We start from the raw sequence: 14,008 nt of genomic DNA, 5'->3' as shown, positions 1-14,008 counted from the left end.
CGGGACCCTGTGGAAAGCCTTCTGAAAGTCCAAATACACCACATCTACTGGCTCTCCCTTATCTATTCTACCAGTTACATCCTTAAAAAAAATTCCAGCAGATTAGTCGAGCACGATTTACCTTTTGTAACATGTTTTTTTTTGTGTTCTGCCTCTCAGAGCCCGTGGACAGGCCGCCGGTCCTGCTGATCGCCAACTCCCAGAACATCATGGCCACCAACCTGCAAGGGGCGAGCGTCAGTTTCATCAACCCCATTGGCACCAAGCAGACCACGGCAATGGACTTCCTGTACGCCGACGAGACGGTCTGCTGGGTCTACATCGGAGACGCCGCCGCCGATTCGCAGCTCAAGTGCGCCAAGATCACAAACCTGAAGGGTTTTACGGACGAGCGGGTCATCAACATCTCTCTCAGCGTCCACCGTAAGCTGTCCATTTTCACACTTTGGGGGTCGCCGGTTTTATTGGACTGTCTCTTTTCCTCCCGTCATAGGCGTTTTCATACTTGTCGCAGAGATGTGTTTTTTGCATTTGTTGCCCGACCCGACCCCAAAGCAGTCGAACACACTGAACTTAATGGCCCAGAAATTCGGGTCGGGGGCTTCCCGCGGGTGCAAGCCCTCCAACCTGCACTTAGCTAGCGCGCCGGCCGTTGTGCTGTGGGCCCGCGTGGGATTCCGATCCTGGGCCGCCTCCAACTGCCGGCGCGCAGTACTTGTGTATCCCAGGGGCGCAGTTAGCTCGAAGCGTCCCCATGGATCACGTGGGCCATGGAGAGCCAATCGGAGCAGGGAATGCTTCATTCATAAGTTTGACAGGAAGAGCTGTCAAACCTATAAATACTATAAGCCCCAAAACATCACTAAAACTTCAAATACATTTTTAAAACATCACATTTTTTAAAATAACTAAATTACATGAAATAACCATTTTAAACTATTTAAATTTTTGAAAACATTCATTACATTTGCTAACGGGGCTAAAAAATAAACTTGCCTTTGTTTAAAGTATTTAAAAATAATAAACCTGTGGAAAAAATGTTTTAATTTTACTTAATTCACCACTTACCTTGTTAAAAGCAGGCCTTGCGACTGCTTTTTACATGTGTAACTGCTGGAGACTTACCCTCCCGGAGAAACCTGTATAAAAAAAAAAAAAGGTAAGTTCGAGGTGCACGCGCTGCCTCTCCGGCGCGCGCGTTCCACCTGTTTCCCGCGCATGCGCAGTGCATCTGCTCCTACTTCTTGTGTTCTAATTCTGTGTTAGATTTCAGGAGTTGGTTCTATTCCTGTTCCTGGCTAGTGTGGAGATCACCTTTTCAGAAGGTAAGTACTGTAGAATATACAGGGACAGAGTGATCTCCTGGACGAGTTTCGATCGCCTAGATGGGTCGGAGAGGAATTTCCCAGATTTTTTTTCTCCCAAATTGGCCATTGGGTTTTTTATCTGGTTTTTCGACTCTCCCGGGAGATCACATGGGTTCGGGTGGGATGGAGAGTGATAGAAGATTTGAGGTTAGGATCAGATCAGCCATGATCTTATTGAATGGCGGAGCAGGCTCGAGGGGCCGATTGGCCTACTCCTGCTCCTATTTCTTACGTTCTTATGCACGAAACCTGCACTTTCGTTGGACCCTACGTGTGAGTACCCAGCGCGTACTCACCCGTGGGGACCCGAATTTCTGGGCCAATCATTTGCCTTTTTTAAAAAAGACATCCTCCTGGAGGAACATGTTTTTAAATTTTCCCTTCCGCAAATGTGATCGAGTTGGTGTCGTGATTCAAATATACATACATTCAGGCTCCTTGTGTACGTTGACTTTATAAAAAAAAAATATTCGTTCATGGCCAGGCCGGCATTTATTGGCCATCCCCTAGTCGCCCCTTGAGAAGGTGGTGGTGAGACGCCGCCTTGAACCATTGCAGTCCCGTGTGGTGAAGGTGCTCCCACAGTGCTCCAAGTGTGATCTAACCAAGGTTTATGGAGACCAGAACTGTGCACGGTGCTCCAAGTGTGGTCTAACCAAGGTATATGGAGACCAGAACTGTGCACAGAGCCCCAAGTGTGGTCTAACCAAGGTATACGGAGACCAGAACTGTGCACAGTGCTCCAAGTGTGCTCTAACCAAGGTATATGGAGACCAGAACTGTGCACAGTGCTCCAAGTGTGGTCTAACCAAGGTATACGGAGACCAGAACTGTGCACGGTGCTCCAAGTGTGGTCTAACCAAGGTATATGGAGACCAGAACTGTGCACAGTGCTCCAGGTGTGGTCTAACCAAGGTATATGGAGACCAGAACTGTGCACAGTGCTCCAAGCGTGCTCTAACCAAGGTATATGGAGACCAGAACTGTGCACAGTGCTCCAAGTGTGGTCTAACCAAGGTATATGGAGACCAGAACAGTGCACGGTGCTCCAAGTGTGGTCTAACCAAGGTATACGGAGACCAGAACTGTGCACAGTGCTCCAAGTGTGATCTAACCAAGGTATATGGAGACCAGAACTGTACGCAGTGCTCCAAGTGTGGTCTAACCAAGGTATACGGAGACCAGAACTGTGCACAGTGCTCCAAGTGTGGTCTAACCAAGGTATACGGAGACCAGAACTGTGCACAGTGCTCCCAGTGTGGTCTAACCAAGGTATACGGAGACCAGAACTGTGCACAGTGCTCCAAGTGTGGTCTAACCAAGGTATACGGAGACCAGAACTGTGCACGGTGCTCCAAGTGTGGTCTAACCAAGGTATATGGAGACCAGAACTGTGCACAGTGCTCCAAGTGTGGTCTAACCAAGGTATACGGAGACCAGAACTGTGCACGGTGCTCCAAGTGTGGTCTAACCAAGGTATACGGAGACCAGAACTGTGCACGGTGCTCCAAGTGTGGTCTAACCAAGGTATACGGAGACCAGAACTGTGCACAGTGCTCCAAGTGTGGTCTAACCAAGGTATACGGAGACCAGAACTGTGCACGGTGCTCCAAGTGTGGTCTAACCAAGGTATACGGAGACCAGAACTGTGCACAGTGCTCCAAGTGTGGTCTAACCAAGGTATACGGAGACCAGAACTGTGCACGGTGCTCCAAGTGTGGTCTAACCAAGGTATACGGAGACCAGAACTGTGCACAGTGCTCCAAGTGTGGTCTAACCAAGGTATACGGAGACCAGAACTGTGCACAGTGCTCCCAGTGTGGTCTAACCAAGGTATACGGAGACCAGAACTGTGCACAGTGCTCCAAGTGTGGTCTAACCAAGGTATACGGAGACCAGAACTGTGCACAGTGCTCCAAGTGTGGTCTAACCAAGGTATACGGAGACCAGAACTGTGCACAGTGCTCCAAGTGTGGTCTAACCAAGGTATACGGAGACCAGAACTGTGCACAGTGCTCCAAGTGTGGTCTAACCAAGGTATACGGAGACCAGAACTGTGCACAGTGCTCCAAGTGTGGTCTAACCAAGGTATACGGAGACCAGAACTGTGCACGGTGCTCCCAGTGTGGTCTAACCAAGGTATACGGAGACCAGAACTGTGCACAGTGCTCCAAGTGTGGTCTAACCAAGGTATACGGAGACCAGAACTGTGCACAGTGCTCCAAGTGTGGTCTAACCAAGGTATATGGAGACCAGAACTGTGCACAGTGCTCCAAGTGTGGTCTAACCAAGGTATATGGAGACCAGAGCTGTGCACAATGCTCCAAGTGTGGTCTAACCAAGGTATATGGAGACCAGAACTGTGCACAGTGCTCCAAGTGAGGTCTAACCAAGGTATACGGAGACCAGAACTGTGCACAGTGCTCCAAGTGTGGTCTAACCAAGGTATATGGAGACCAGAACTGTGCACAGTGCTCCAAGTGTGGTCTAACCAAGGTATACGGAGACCAGAACTGTGCACAGTGCTCCAAGTGTGGTCTAACCAAGGTATACGGAGACCAGAACTGTGCACGGTGCTCCAAGTGTGGTCTAACCAAGGTATACGGAGACCAGAACTGTGCACAGTGCTCCAAGTGTGGTCTAACCAAGGTATACGGAGACCAGAACTGTGCACGGTGCTCCAAGTGTGGTCTAACCAAGGTATACGGAGACCAGAACTGTGCACGGTGCTCCAAGTGTGGTCTAACCAAGGTATACGGAGACCAGAACTGTGCACAGTGCTCCAAGTGTGGTCTAACCAAGGTATACGGAGACCAGAACTGTGCACAGTGCTCCAAGTGTGGTCTAACCAAGGTATACGGAGACCAGAACTCTGCACAGTGCTCCAATGTGGTCTAACCAAGGTATACGGAGACCAGAACTGTGCACGGTGCTCCCAGTGTGGTCTAACCAAGGTATACGGAGACCAGAACTGTGCACGGTGCTCCAAGTGTGGTCTAACCAAGGTATACGGAGACCAGAACTGTGCACAGTGCTCCAAGTGTGGTCTAACCAAGGTATATGGAGACCAGAGCTGTGCACAATGCTCCAAGTGTGGTCTAACCAAGGTATACGGAGACCAGAACTGTGCACAGTGCTCCAAGTGTGGTCTAACCAAGGTATACGGAGACCAGAACTGTGCACAGTGCTCCAAGTGTGGTCTAACCAAGGTTCAGTGCAAGTTTAACATAACTTCTCTGCTTACCAAATCTATCCCTCTAGAAATGAACCCCTTTTGTAATTTGTTTCCGTTGGTCGCTGCGTGTAATCCATTGCCCATCTAACTCCACCTAAAATGGTACAATTTTAAAGGGGTTGCAGGAACAGAGAGACCTGGGGGTGTACGTACACAAACCTTTGAAGGTGGCAGGGCAGGTTGAGAAGGCTGTTTAAAAAAAGCAGATGGGATCCTTGGCTTTATTAATAGAGGCAGAGAGTACAAAAGCAAAGAAGCTATGGTAAACCTTTATAAATCTCTGGTTGGGCCTCAGCTGGAATATTGTGTCCAATTCTGGGCACCGTACTTCAGGAAGGATGTCAAGGCTTTGGAGAGGGTGCGCAGGAGATTGACCAGAATGGTTCCAGGGGATGAGGCACTTCAGTGACGTGGAGAGACTGGAGAAGCTGGGGTTGTTCTCCTTAGAGCAGAGAAGGTTAAGGAGGAGATGGACCAGAATGGTACCAGGGCAGGAGGGACTTCAGTGACGTGGAGAGACTGGAGAAGCTGGGGTTGTTCTCCTTAGAGCAGAGAAGGTTAAGGAGGAGATTGACCAGAATGGTACCAGGGGATGAGGGACTTCAGTGACGTGGAGAGACTGGAGAAGCTGGGGTTCTCCTTAGAGCAGAGAAGGTTAAGAGGAGATTTAATAGAGGTGTTCAAAATCATGAGACGTATTGATGGAGTAAATAAGGAGAAACTGTTTCCAGTGACAGGAGGGTCGGTAACCAGTGGACACAGATTGAAGATAATCGGGAAAAGGACCAGAGGGGGAGATGAGGAGAATGTTTTAACGCAGCGAGTTGTTGTGATCTGGAACGCGCTGCCTGAAAGGGCGGTGGGAGCAGATTCAATAGTAACTTTCAAAACGGAATCGGATAAATACTTGAGAAGGAAAGCATTGCAGGGCTACGGGGGAAAGGGCAGGGGGAGGAGAGTGGGACTAATTGGAGAGCTCGTTCAAAGAGCTGGCACAGGCATGGCGGGCCGAATGGCCTCCTCCTGTGCCGTGTGATCCTAGCCTACCTCTGCATTCTCCGTCTGGCTGGTTGGAAAGATTAACACTTGGAGGGGTAATGTTTTTTTTTTACTGTCGGCGTGCAGAGTTTGTGCTTATTGCTGCCTCCTTCAGTCACCGCAACTGGGAATGTGGCCAGCGTAAGGCCTTGTATGCACAAAGCTCCAACTGGGGCCCAGCAAGATCGAACAATGCCTCCTTGTTTTTGTTCTGTGTCTCTGTGCTTAAAACTAAGGATTTGGTTTGCCTTTTTATCACCTAATCTACTCGTGCTGCAGCATGAGGGCCAGTCACTGCGTGGAGTTGCAGTCTGCGTGACCTTGAAGACGTATAAAATAGAAGATGCCCTTCTATTCCTGGCTGTCAGTCTCCTGAGTGTCGGCGGTGGGTTGCACACTCCCCCTCTCCTCTGAGTCAGAAGGTAGTGGGCTCGTGCACCACCCGAGAGACGTGAGCACAAAAATCTAGGCTGGCAGCCCCAGTGCCACTACTGAGGGAGCGCCGCACTGTGGGAGGGGCAGTACTGAGGGAGCGCCGCACTGTGGGAGGGGCAGTACTGAGGGAGCGCCACACTGTCGGAGGGGCAGTACTGAGGGAGCGCCACACTGTCGGAGGGGCAGTACTGAGGGAGTGCCGCATTGTCGGAGGGGCAGTGCTGAGGGAGCGCCGCACTGTCGGAGGGGCCGTACTGAGGGAGCGCCGCACTGTCGGAGGGGCAGTACTGAGGGAGCGCCGCACTGTGGGAGGGGCAGTACTGAGGGAGTGCTGCACTGTCGGAGGGGCAGTACTGAGGGAGCGCCGCACTGTCGGAGGGGCAGTACTGAGGGAGCGCCGCACTGTGGGAGGGGCAGTACTGAGGGAGTGCTGCACTGTCGGAGGGGCAGTACTGAGGGAGCGCCGCACTGTGGGAGGGGCAGTACTGAGGGAGCGCCGCACTGTGGGAGGGGCAGTACTGAGGGAGCGCCGCACTGTCGGAGGGGCAGTACTGAGGGAGCGCCGCACTGTGGGAGGGGCAGTACTGAGGGAGCGCCGCACTGTGGGAGGGGCAGTACTGAGGGAGCGCCGCACTGTGGGAGGGGCAGTACTGAGGGAGCGCCGCACTGTGGGAGGGGCAGTACTGAGGGAGCGCCGCACTGTGGGAGGGGCAGTACTGAGGGAGCGCCGCACTGTGGGAGGGGCAGTACTGAGGGAGCGCCGCACTGTGGGAGGGGCAGTACTGAGGGAGCGCCGCACTGTGGGAGGGGCAGTACTGAGGGAGCGCCGCACTGTCGGAGGGGCCGTACTGAGGGAGCGCCGCACTGTGGGAGGGGCAGTACTGAGGGAGCGCCGCACTGTCGGAGGGGCAGTACTGAGGGAGCGCCGCACTGTGGGAGGGGCAGTACTGAGGGAGCGCCGCACTGTCGGAGGGGCCGTACTGAGGGAGCGCCGCACTGTGGGAGGGGCAGTACTGAGGGAGCGCCGCACTGTCGGAGGGGCCGTACTGAGGGGGGGCCGTACTGAGGGAGCGCCGCACTGTGGGAGGGGCAGTACTGAGGGAGCGCCGCATTGTCGGAGGGTCGGTACTGAGGGAGCGCCGCACTGTCGGAGGGGCCGTACTGAGGGAGCGCCGCACTGTGGGAGGGGCAGTACTGAGGGAGCGCCGCACTGTCGGAGGGGCCGTACTGAGGGAGCGCCGCATTGTCGGAGGGGCAGTGCTGAGGGAGCGCCGCACTGTCGGAGGGGCCGTACTGAGGGAGCGCCGCATTATCAGAGGTGCCATCTTTCGGATGAGACATTGAACCGAGGCCCCGTCTGCCCCCTCAGGTGGACGTAAAAGATCCCATGGCCGCTTTTTCGAAGAAAAGCAGGGGAGTTCGCTCTGTTGTCCTGAATAAATGCTTAACCCTGTGTCCCCTTGTCCTACTGGCACAGTAACTTCAAGTAGTGTTCAGGACTGAACTCCTCTGTGCCGTTTACTATCTTTCAGAAGAAATATAAGATAAGAAATAAGAGCAGGAGTAGGCCATACGGCTCCTTGAACCTGCTCCGCCATTCAATACGATCACTGCTGATCTTCGACCTCTTGAATATACTCAACGACTGAGCCTCCACAGCCCTCTGGGGCAGAGAATTCCAAAGATTCACCGCCCTCTGAGTGAAGAAATTCCTCCTCATCTCAGTCCTAAATGGCCGACCCCTTATCCTGAGACTGTGACCCCTGGTTCTAGACTCCCCAGCCAGGGGGAAACAGCCTCTCAGCATCTACCCTGTCAAGCCCTGTAAGAATTTTGTATGTTTCAATGACATCTCCTCTCATTCTTCTAAACTCTGGAGAATATAGGCCTAGTCTACTCAATCTCTCATAGGACAATCCCCCCATCCCAGGAGTCAGTCTGGCGAACCTTCGCTGCACTCCCTCTATGGCAAGTATATCCTTCCTTAGGTAAGGAGACCAAAACTGTACACAATACTCCAGGTGTGGTCTCACCAGGGCCCTACATAATTGCAGTAAGACGTCTTTACTCTTATACTCAAACCCTCTTGTAATAAAGGCCAACATACCATTTGCCTTCCTAATTGCTTGCTGTACCTGCAGGTTAACTTTCAGTGATTCGTGTACAAGGACACCCAGGTCCCTCTGAACACTAACATTTCCCAACCTCTCTCCATTTAAAAAATACTCTGCTTTTCTATTTTTCCTACCAAAGTGGATAACTTCACCTTTCTCCCCATTATATATTCCATTTGCCATGTTCTTGCCCACTCACTTAGCCTGTCTGTATCCCCTTGAAGCCTCCTTGCATCCTCCTCACAGCTTACATTCCCACCCAGCTTGGCATCATCAGCAAACTTGGATATATTACATAAAGTAAAAACAGGAAATGCTGGAAACACTCAGCAAGCTATGCTGCCTGACCTGAGTATTTCCAGCATTTTCTGCTTTTATTTCAGATTTCCAGCATCCGCAGTATTTTGCTTTTGAATTGGATATATTACATTTGGTCCCCTCATCCAAATCATTGATATAGATTGTGAATAGCTGAGGCCCAAGCACTGATCCTTGCGGTATACCACTAGTTACAGCTATGTAAATTAACCTGTTAAAAAAACACTCAATATGCAAAGTCATGCAGGAGCTAGGTTAAGTTAAAATATCATGCCGTGGAATGGGCTTGAGGAGCTGAATGGCCTCCTCCTGTTCCTAATGTAACAGGCTCGAGGGGGCTGAATGGCCTCCTCCTGTTCCTAATGTAACAGGCTCGAGGGGCTGAATGGCCTCCTCCTGTTCCTAATGTAACAGGCTCGAGGGGGCTGAATGGCCTCCTGTTCCTAATGTAACAGGCTCGAGGGGGGCTGAATGGCCTCCTCCTGTTCCTAATGTAACAGGCTCGAGGGGGCTGAATGGCCTCCTCCTGTTTCTACTGTAACAGGCTCGAGGGGCTGAATGGCCTCCTCCTGTTACTAATGTAACAGGCTCGAGGGGGGCTGAACGGCCTCCTCCTGTTCCTAATGTAACAGGCTCGAGGGGGGCTGAACGGCCTCCTCCTGTTCCTAATGTAACAGGCTCGAGGGGGGCTGAATGGCCTCCTCCTGTTCCTAATGTAACAGGTTCGAGGGGGCTGAATGGCCTCCTGTTCCGAATGGAACAGGCTCGAGGGGGGCTGAATGGCCTCCTCCTGTTCCTACTGTAACAGGCTCGAGGGGGCTGAATGGCCTCCTCCTGTTTCTACTGTAACAGGCTCGAGGGGCTGAATGGCCTCCTCCTGTTACTAATGTAACAGGCTCGAGGGGGGCTGAACGGCCTCCTCCTGTTCCTAATGTAACAGGCTCGAGGGGGGCTGAACGGCCTCCTCCTGTTCCTAATGTAACAGGCTCGAGGGGGGCTGAATGGCCTCCTCCTGTTCCTAATGTAACAGGTTCGAGGGGGCTGAATGGCCTCCTGTTCCGAATGGAATAGGCTCGAGGGGGCTGAATGGCCTCCTCCTGTTCCTGCGTGTTTGAAGAATCAGTGTGAGCTCACTGCGAAGCTGTTGTTTATGTTATGAGAACTGGTGAGTCACTGAATTGCGGTGATTTATCTGTTGGTGAGTCATCGCCTCAGTAACGCCCACTGTTGATTTATTTGCTGATTTGCCCTGAACTAGGTGTTGATAGAGCATGTGTCGGGATTTCCAGCTCTCTCTCTCTCGCTCGCTGTGTTTGAGGAGGTTCCCCTACCGTAGGAATGCTGATTCCACTTTAACTCTTGCCGCACCTGGTGTTTTTTTCAAAAAAAAATCCTAGCAGTTGAGGCCCTCCGGTTCCTCAATGGGTTTTTTATTTTGCCCTCCTCTCCTTGCCTGCGACTCTTCTCCATCCCTGCAACCCCTCCTGTGCTGCTCTTGCGTCGCCTTTGGTTCTTTTGCCAATCACCTCAAGTCTGTGTCCTCCGGTTCCCGACCCTTCTGCCAATGGGAACAGTTTCCCTCTATCTACTCTGTCCAGACACCTTGTGATTTTGAACACCTCCCTCAAATCTCCTCTCAATCTTCTCTGCTCCGAGGAGATCAAGCCCAAGGAGAGATTGGGTCGATTAGGCTTATACTCGCTGGAGTTTAGAAGACTGAGAGGGGATCTCATTGAAACTTATAAAATTCTAACAGGACTAGACAGACTAGATGCAGGAAGGATGTTCCCGATGGCCGGGGAGTCCAGAACCAGGGGTCACAGTCTAAGGATAAGGGGTAAGCCATTTAGGACAGAGATGAGGAGGAATTTCTTCACCCAGAGAGTGGTGAACCTGTGGAATTCTCTACCACACAAGGCAGTAGAGGCCGACTCATTAAATATATTCAAGAAGGAGTTGGATATATTTCTTAAGGCTAAAGGGATCAAGGGATATGGGGAGAAAGCAGGGACAGGGTACTGAGTTTGGATGATCAGCCATGATCTCATTGAATGGCGGAGCAGGCTCGAGGGGCCGAATGGCCGACTCCTGCTCCTATTTCTTATGTTCTTATATTTAATTTGCTCTTTGCCGCTACCAGACGAAAGAAGACTTGGAGTGTAGTGAGCCACTCTGTGTTGGCATCTCACACTTGGCGGAGTGTGTAGGCTGGCGAGTCTGTAATTGGCCAATGTTCACTAGGATAAGGGGTAAGCCATTTAGGACAGAGATGAGGAGGAATTCCTTCACCCAGGGAGTGGTGAACCTGTGGAATTCTCTACCACAGAAGGCAGTTGAGGCCAATTCATTAAATATATTCAAAGCCCTACATAACTGCAGCAAGACCTCCTTACTCTTATACACCAAGCCCCCTTGCCATAAAGGCCAACACACTATTTGCCTTGCTAACTGCTTGCTGTATCTGCTTGTTAACTTTCCGTGATTCGGGGAGAGTGCTACCCCACTGGGCCGTGGCTGCATTGCAACCTCGTCAAAAATAATCAAGAGAGACACACAAATTACTAACGTACTCTTATCGATCTAGAAGGGGCTGCTTTGATACATGTTTGCCCTGGGGTCTTGCCGATCCGTTGGTCTAAAGGCCAGGCCGCTTTATTTCTGACTGTTCACAATCAGAAAGCGATCCAAACCATACTCGCACAATGAGCGCGAGAGGTTTTTCCCCATTACAGGAAACGGGCCACCGAAGATTCACCAGACTGGTACCTGGGATGGCAGGAATGACCTATGAGGAGAGAGTGGGTCGATTGGGTTTATACTCGCTGGAGTTTAGAAGAATGCGAGGGGATCTCATTGAATCTTATAAAATTCTAACAGGACCGGACAGACTAGATGCAGGAAGGATGTTCCCGATGGTCGGGGAGTCCAGAACCAGGGGGGTCACAGTCTAAGCCATTTAGGACAGAGATGAGGAGGAATTTCTTCACCCAGAGAGTGGTGAACCTGTGGAATTCTCTACCACACAAGGCAGTTGAGGCCAATTCATTAAATATATTCAAGAAGGAGTTAGATCTATTTCTCAAGGCTAAAGGGATCAAGGGATATGGGGAGAAGGCAGGGACAGGGTACTGAATTTGGATGATCAGCCATGATCTCATTAAATGGCGGAGCAGGCTCGAGGGGCCGAATGGCCTACTCCTGCTCCTATCTTCTATGTTTCTATGTCCTTCGCTCGTGTCGGCCCCATGCTCGGGAAAAGTTGCTCCTCACAGCCCAGCTCTTTGACCGAGACTTTGATCTCCTCCCCCCCCGCCCCCTCCGGATCCTCTCTTCGTCCCCGCAAATTATTATTTAAATGCAGTGAGACTACAAAATGCTGCGGTACAAAGGGATCTGGGGGTTCCGAGTACATGAAGCACAAAAAGTTAGCATGCAGGTGCAGCAAGTAATTAGGATGGCTAACTGAATGTCGGCCTTTATTGCAAGGGGTATGGAGTATAAAAGTAGGGAAGTCCTGTTAAAACTGTGCAGGGCGTTGGTGAGACCACACCTGGAGTACTGCGTACAGTTTTGGTCTCCTTATTTAAGGAGGGATATACTTGCATTGGAGGCAGTTCAGAGAAGGTTCACCAGGTTGATTCCTGGGATGAGGGGGTTGACGTATGACGCAAGATTGAGCAGGTTGGGCCTATACTCATTGGAGTTTAGAAGAATGAGAGGGGATCTTACTGAAACATACAAGATGCTGAGGGTGGATGCTGGGAGGATGTTTCCCCTCATGGGGGAATCTAGAACTAGGGGGCACAGTTTCAGGATAAGGGGTCGCCCATTTAAGACGGAGATGAGGAGGAATTTCTCCTCTCAGTGGGTCGTGCATCTTTGGAATTCTCTACCCCAGAGAGCTGTGGAGGCAGAGTCATTCACAGAAAACAGAATCACAGAAAAACCCCACAGTGCAGATAGAGGCCATTTCGGCCCATCGAGCCTGCACCGACACACATCCCACCCGATCCCCGTAACCCCTACACCAACACATATCCCACCCTATCCCCGTAACCCCACGTATTTAATCCCCCTAACACTAAGGGTCAATTTATCATAGCCAATCAACCTAACCCGCACATCTTTGGACTGTGGGAGGAAACCGGAGCACCCGGAGGAAACCCACGCAAACACGGGGAGAATGTACAAACTCCACACAGACAGTCACCCGAGGCCAGATTCGAACCCGGGTCCCTGGCGCTGTGAGGCAACAGTGCGAACCACTATGCCACCGTGCCGTCATTGTCTAACTCCGCCTTGAATATATTCAGACATTTGAACTACAGGGGAGTCCAGGGGTATGGGGAGAGAGCGGGAGAGTGGTGTTGAGGTTGATGATCAGCCATGATCCTATTGAATGGCGGAGCAGGCTCGAGGGGCCGATTGGCCGACTCCTGCTCCTATTTATTATGTTCTTAAGCCCCCTGGTTTTTGACCCCTCTGCTAAGGGGAAATAGGTCCTTCCTATCCACTCTATCTATGCCCCTCATAATTTTATACACCTCAATAAGGTCTCCCCTCAACCGCCTCCTGTTCCAAGGCAAATAGACCCAGCCTATCCAATCTTTCCTCATAGCCAAAATTCCCCAGCCCAGGCAACATCCTTGTAAATCTCCTCTGTACCCTCTCTAGTGCAATCACATCTTTCCTGTAATGTGGTGACCAGAACTGCACGCAGTACTCTAGCTGCGACCTAACTAGTGTTTTATACAGTTCAAGCGTAACCTCTTGCCATGGAGGGAGTGCAGCGAAGATTCACCAGGCTGATACCTGGGATGGCAGGAATGACTTATGAGGAGAGATTGGGTCGATTGGGCTTATACTCGCTGGAGTTTAGAAGAATGAGAGGGGATCTCATTGAAACTTATAAAATTCTAACAGGACTGGACAGACTCTCCTCTGCACTCTCCACGTCCCCGACATCGTTCCTCAATTGGGACACGAGGCTGCAGCTGTGGGCCAAACCAGTGATTTTTATGAAGGGTTTAGCTTTTTGTACTGCGAGCCTCTACTTTAAGCGGATGTGTTTTTTTTTTATTCGCTCCAGCTCTGCTCGGTGGAACCGTGCCGAGCGCAGTTCTTTCGAAGCCTTGGTTTCGCGCGCCTGTGGCGTGAGTCATGATTCAGTCTGAGCCGGACAGAAGTGCGATGGAGTGCGACTGTCTTAATACGATTACAACTCTCAGCTGATCCATGAATCATGCACTGGATCACGCCAGCACATTTCCTGTGCCTGCTCTGAGATTGGGCCTGAAGCTTCCCACGAGAGAGGAGTGGAAAAGCGTTGGAGGGGTGACTGCGCTGTTTTCTTTTTTAAACAGCTGATTGTGGGTTTTTTTTGGACGCCGTAGAAGTACAGATAGTCCGAACATAGGAACAGGAGGAGGCCATTCAGCCCCCTCGAGCCTGTTACATTAGGAACAGGAGGAGGCCATTCAGCCCCCCTCGAGCCTGTTACA

General features: G+C 51.3%; 1 protein-coding gene across 1 annotated transcript in view; it reads left to right on the top strand.

The window, feature by feature from the left end:
• The first annotated feature begins 131 nt into the window (after positions 1-131).
• The window catches only part of LOC147097166 (prolow-density lipoprotein receptor-related protein 1-like), a 325,180-nt gene continuing 311,303 nt past the window's right edge, over positions 132-14,008 (top strand). The window contains 1 exon segment of the mRNA XM_085972535.1: positions 132-423. Coding sequence (XP_085828661.1) covers positions 132-423 — 292 coding nt within the window.

The sequence above is a fragment of the Somniosus microcephalus genome, chromosome 33, assembly GCF_052327205.1.
Source record: "Somniosus microcephalus isolate GS21.2 chromosome 33, FLI_Smic_1.0, whole genome shotgun sequence".
NCBI classification, from domain to species: Eukaryota; Metazoa; Chordata; class Chondrichthyes; order Squaliformes; family Somniosidae; genus Somniosus; species Somniosus microcephalus.
This window is presented reverse-complemented; position numbering and strand designations above follow the sequence as displayed.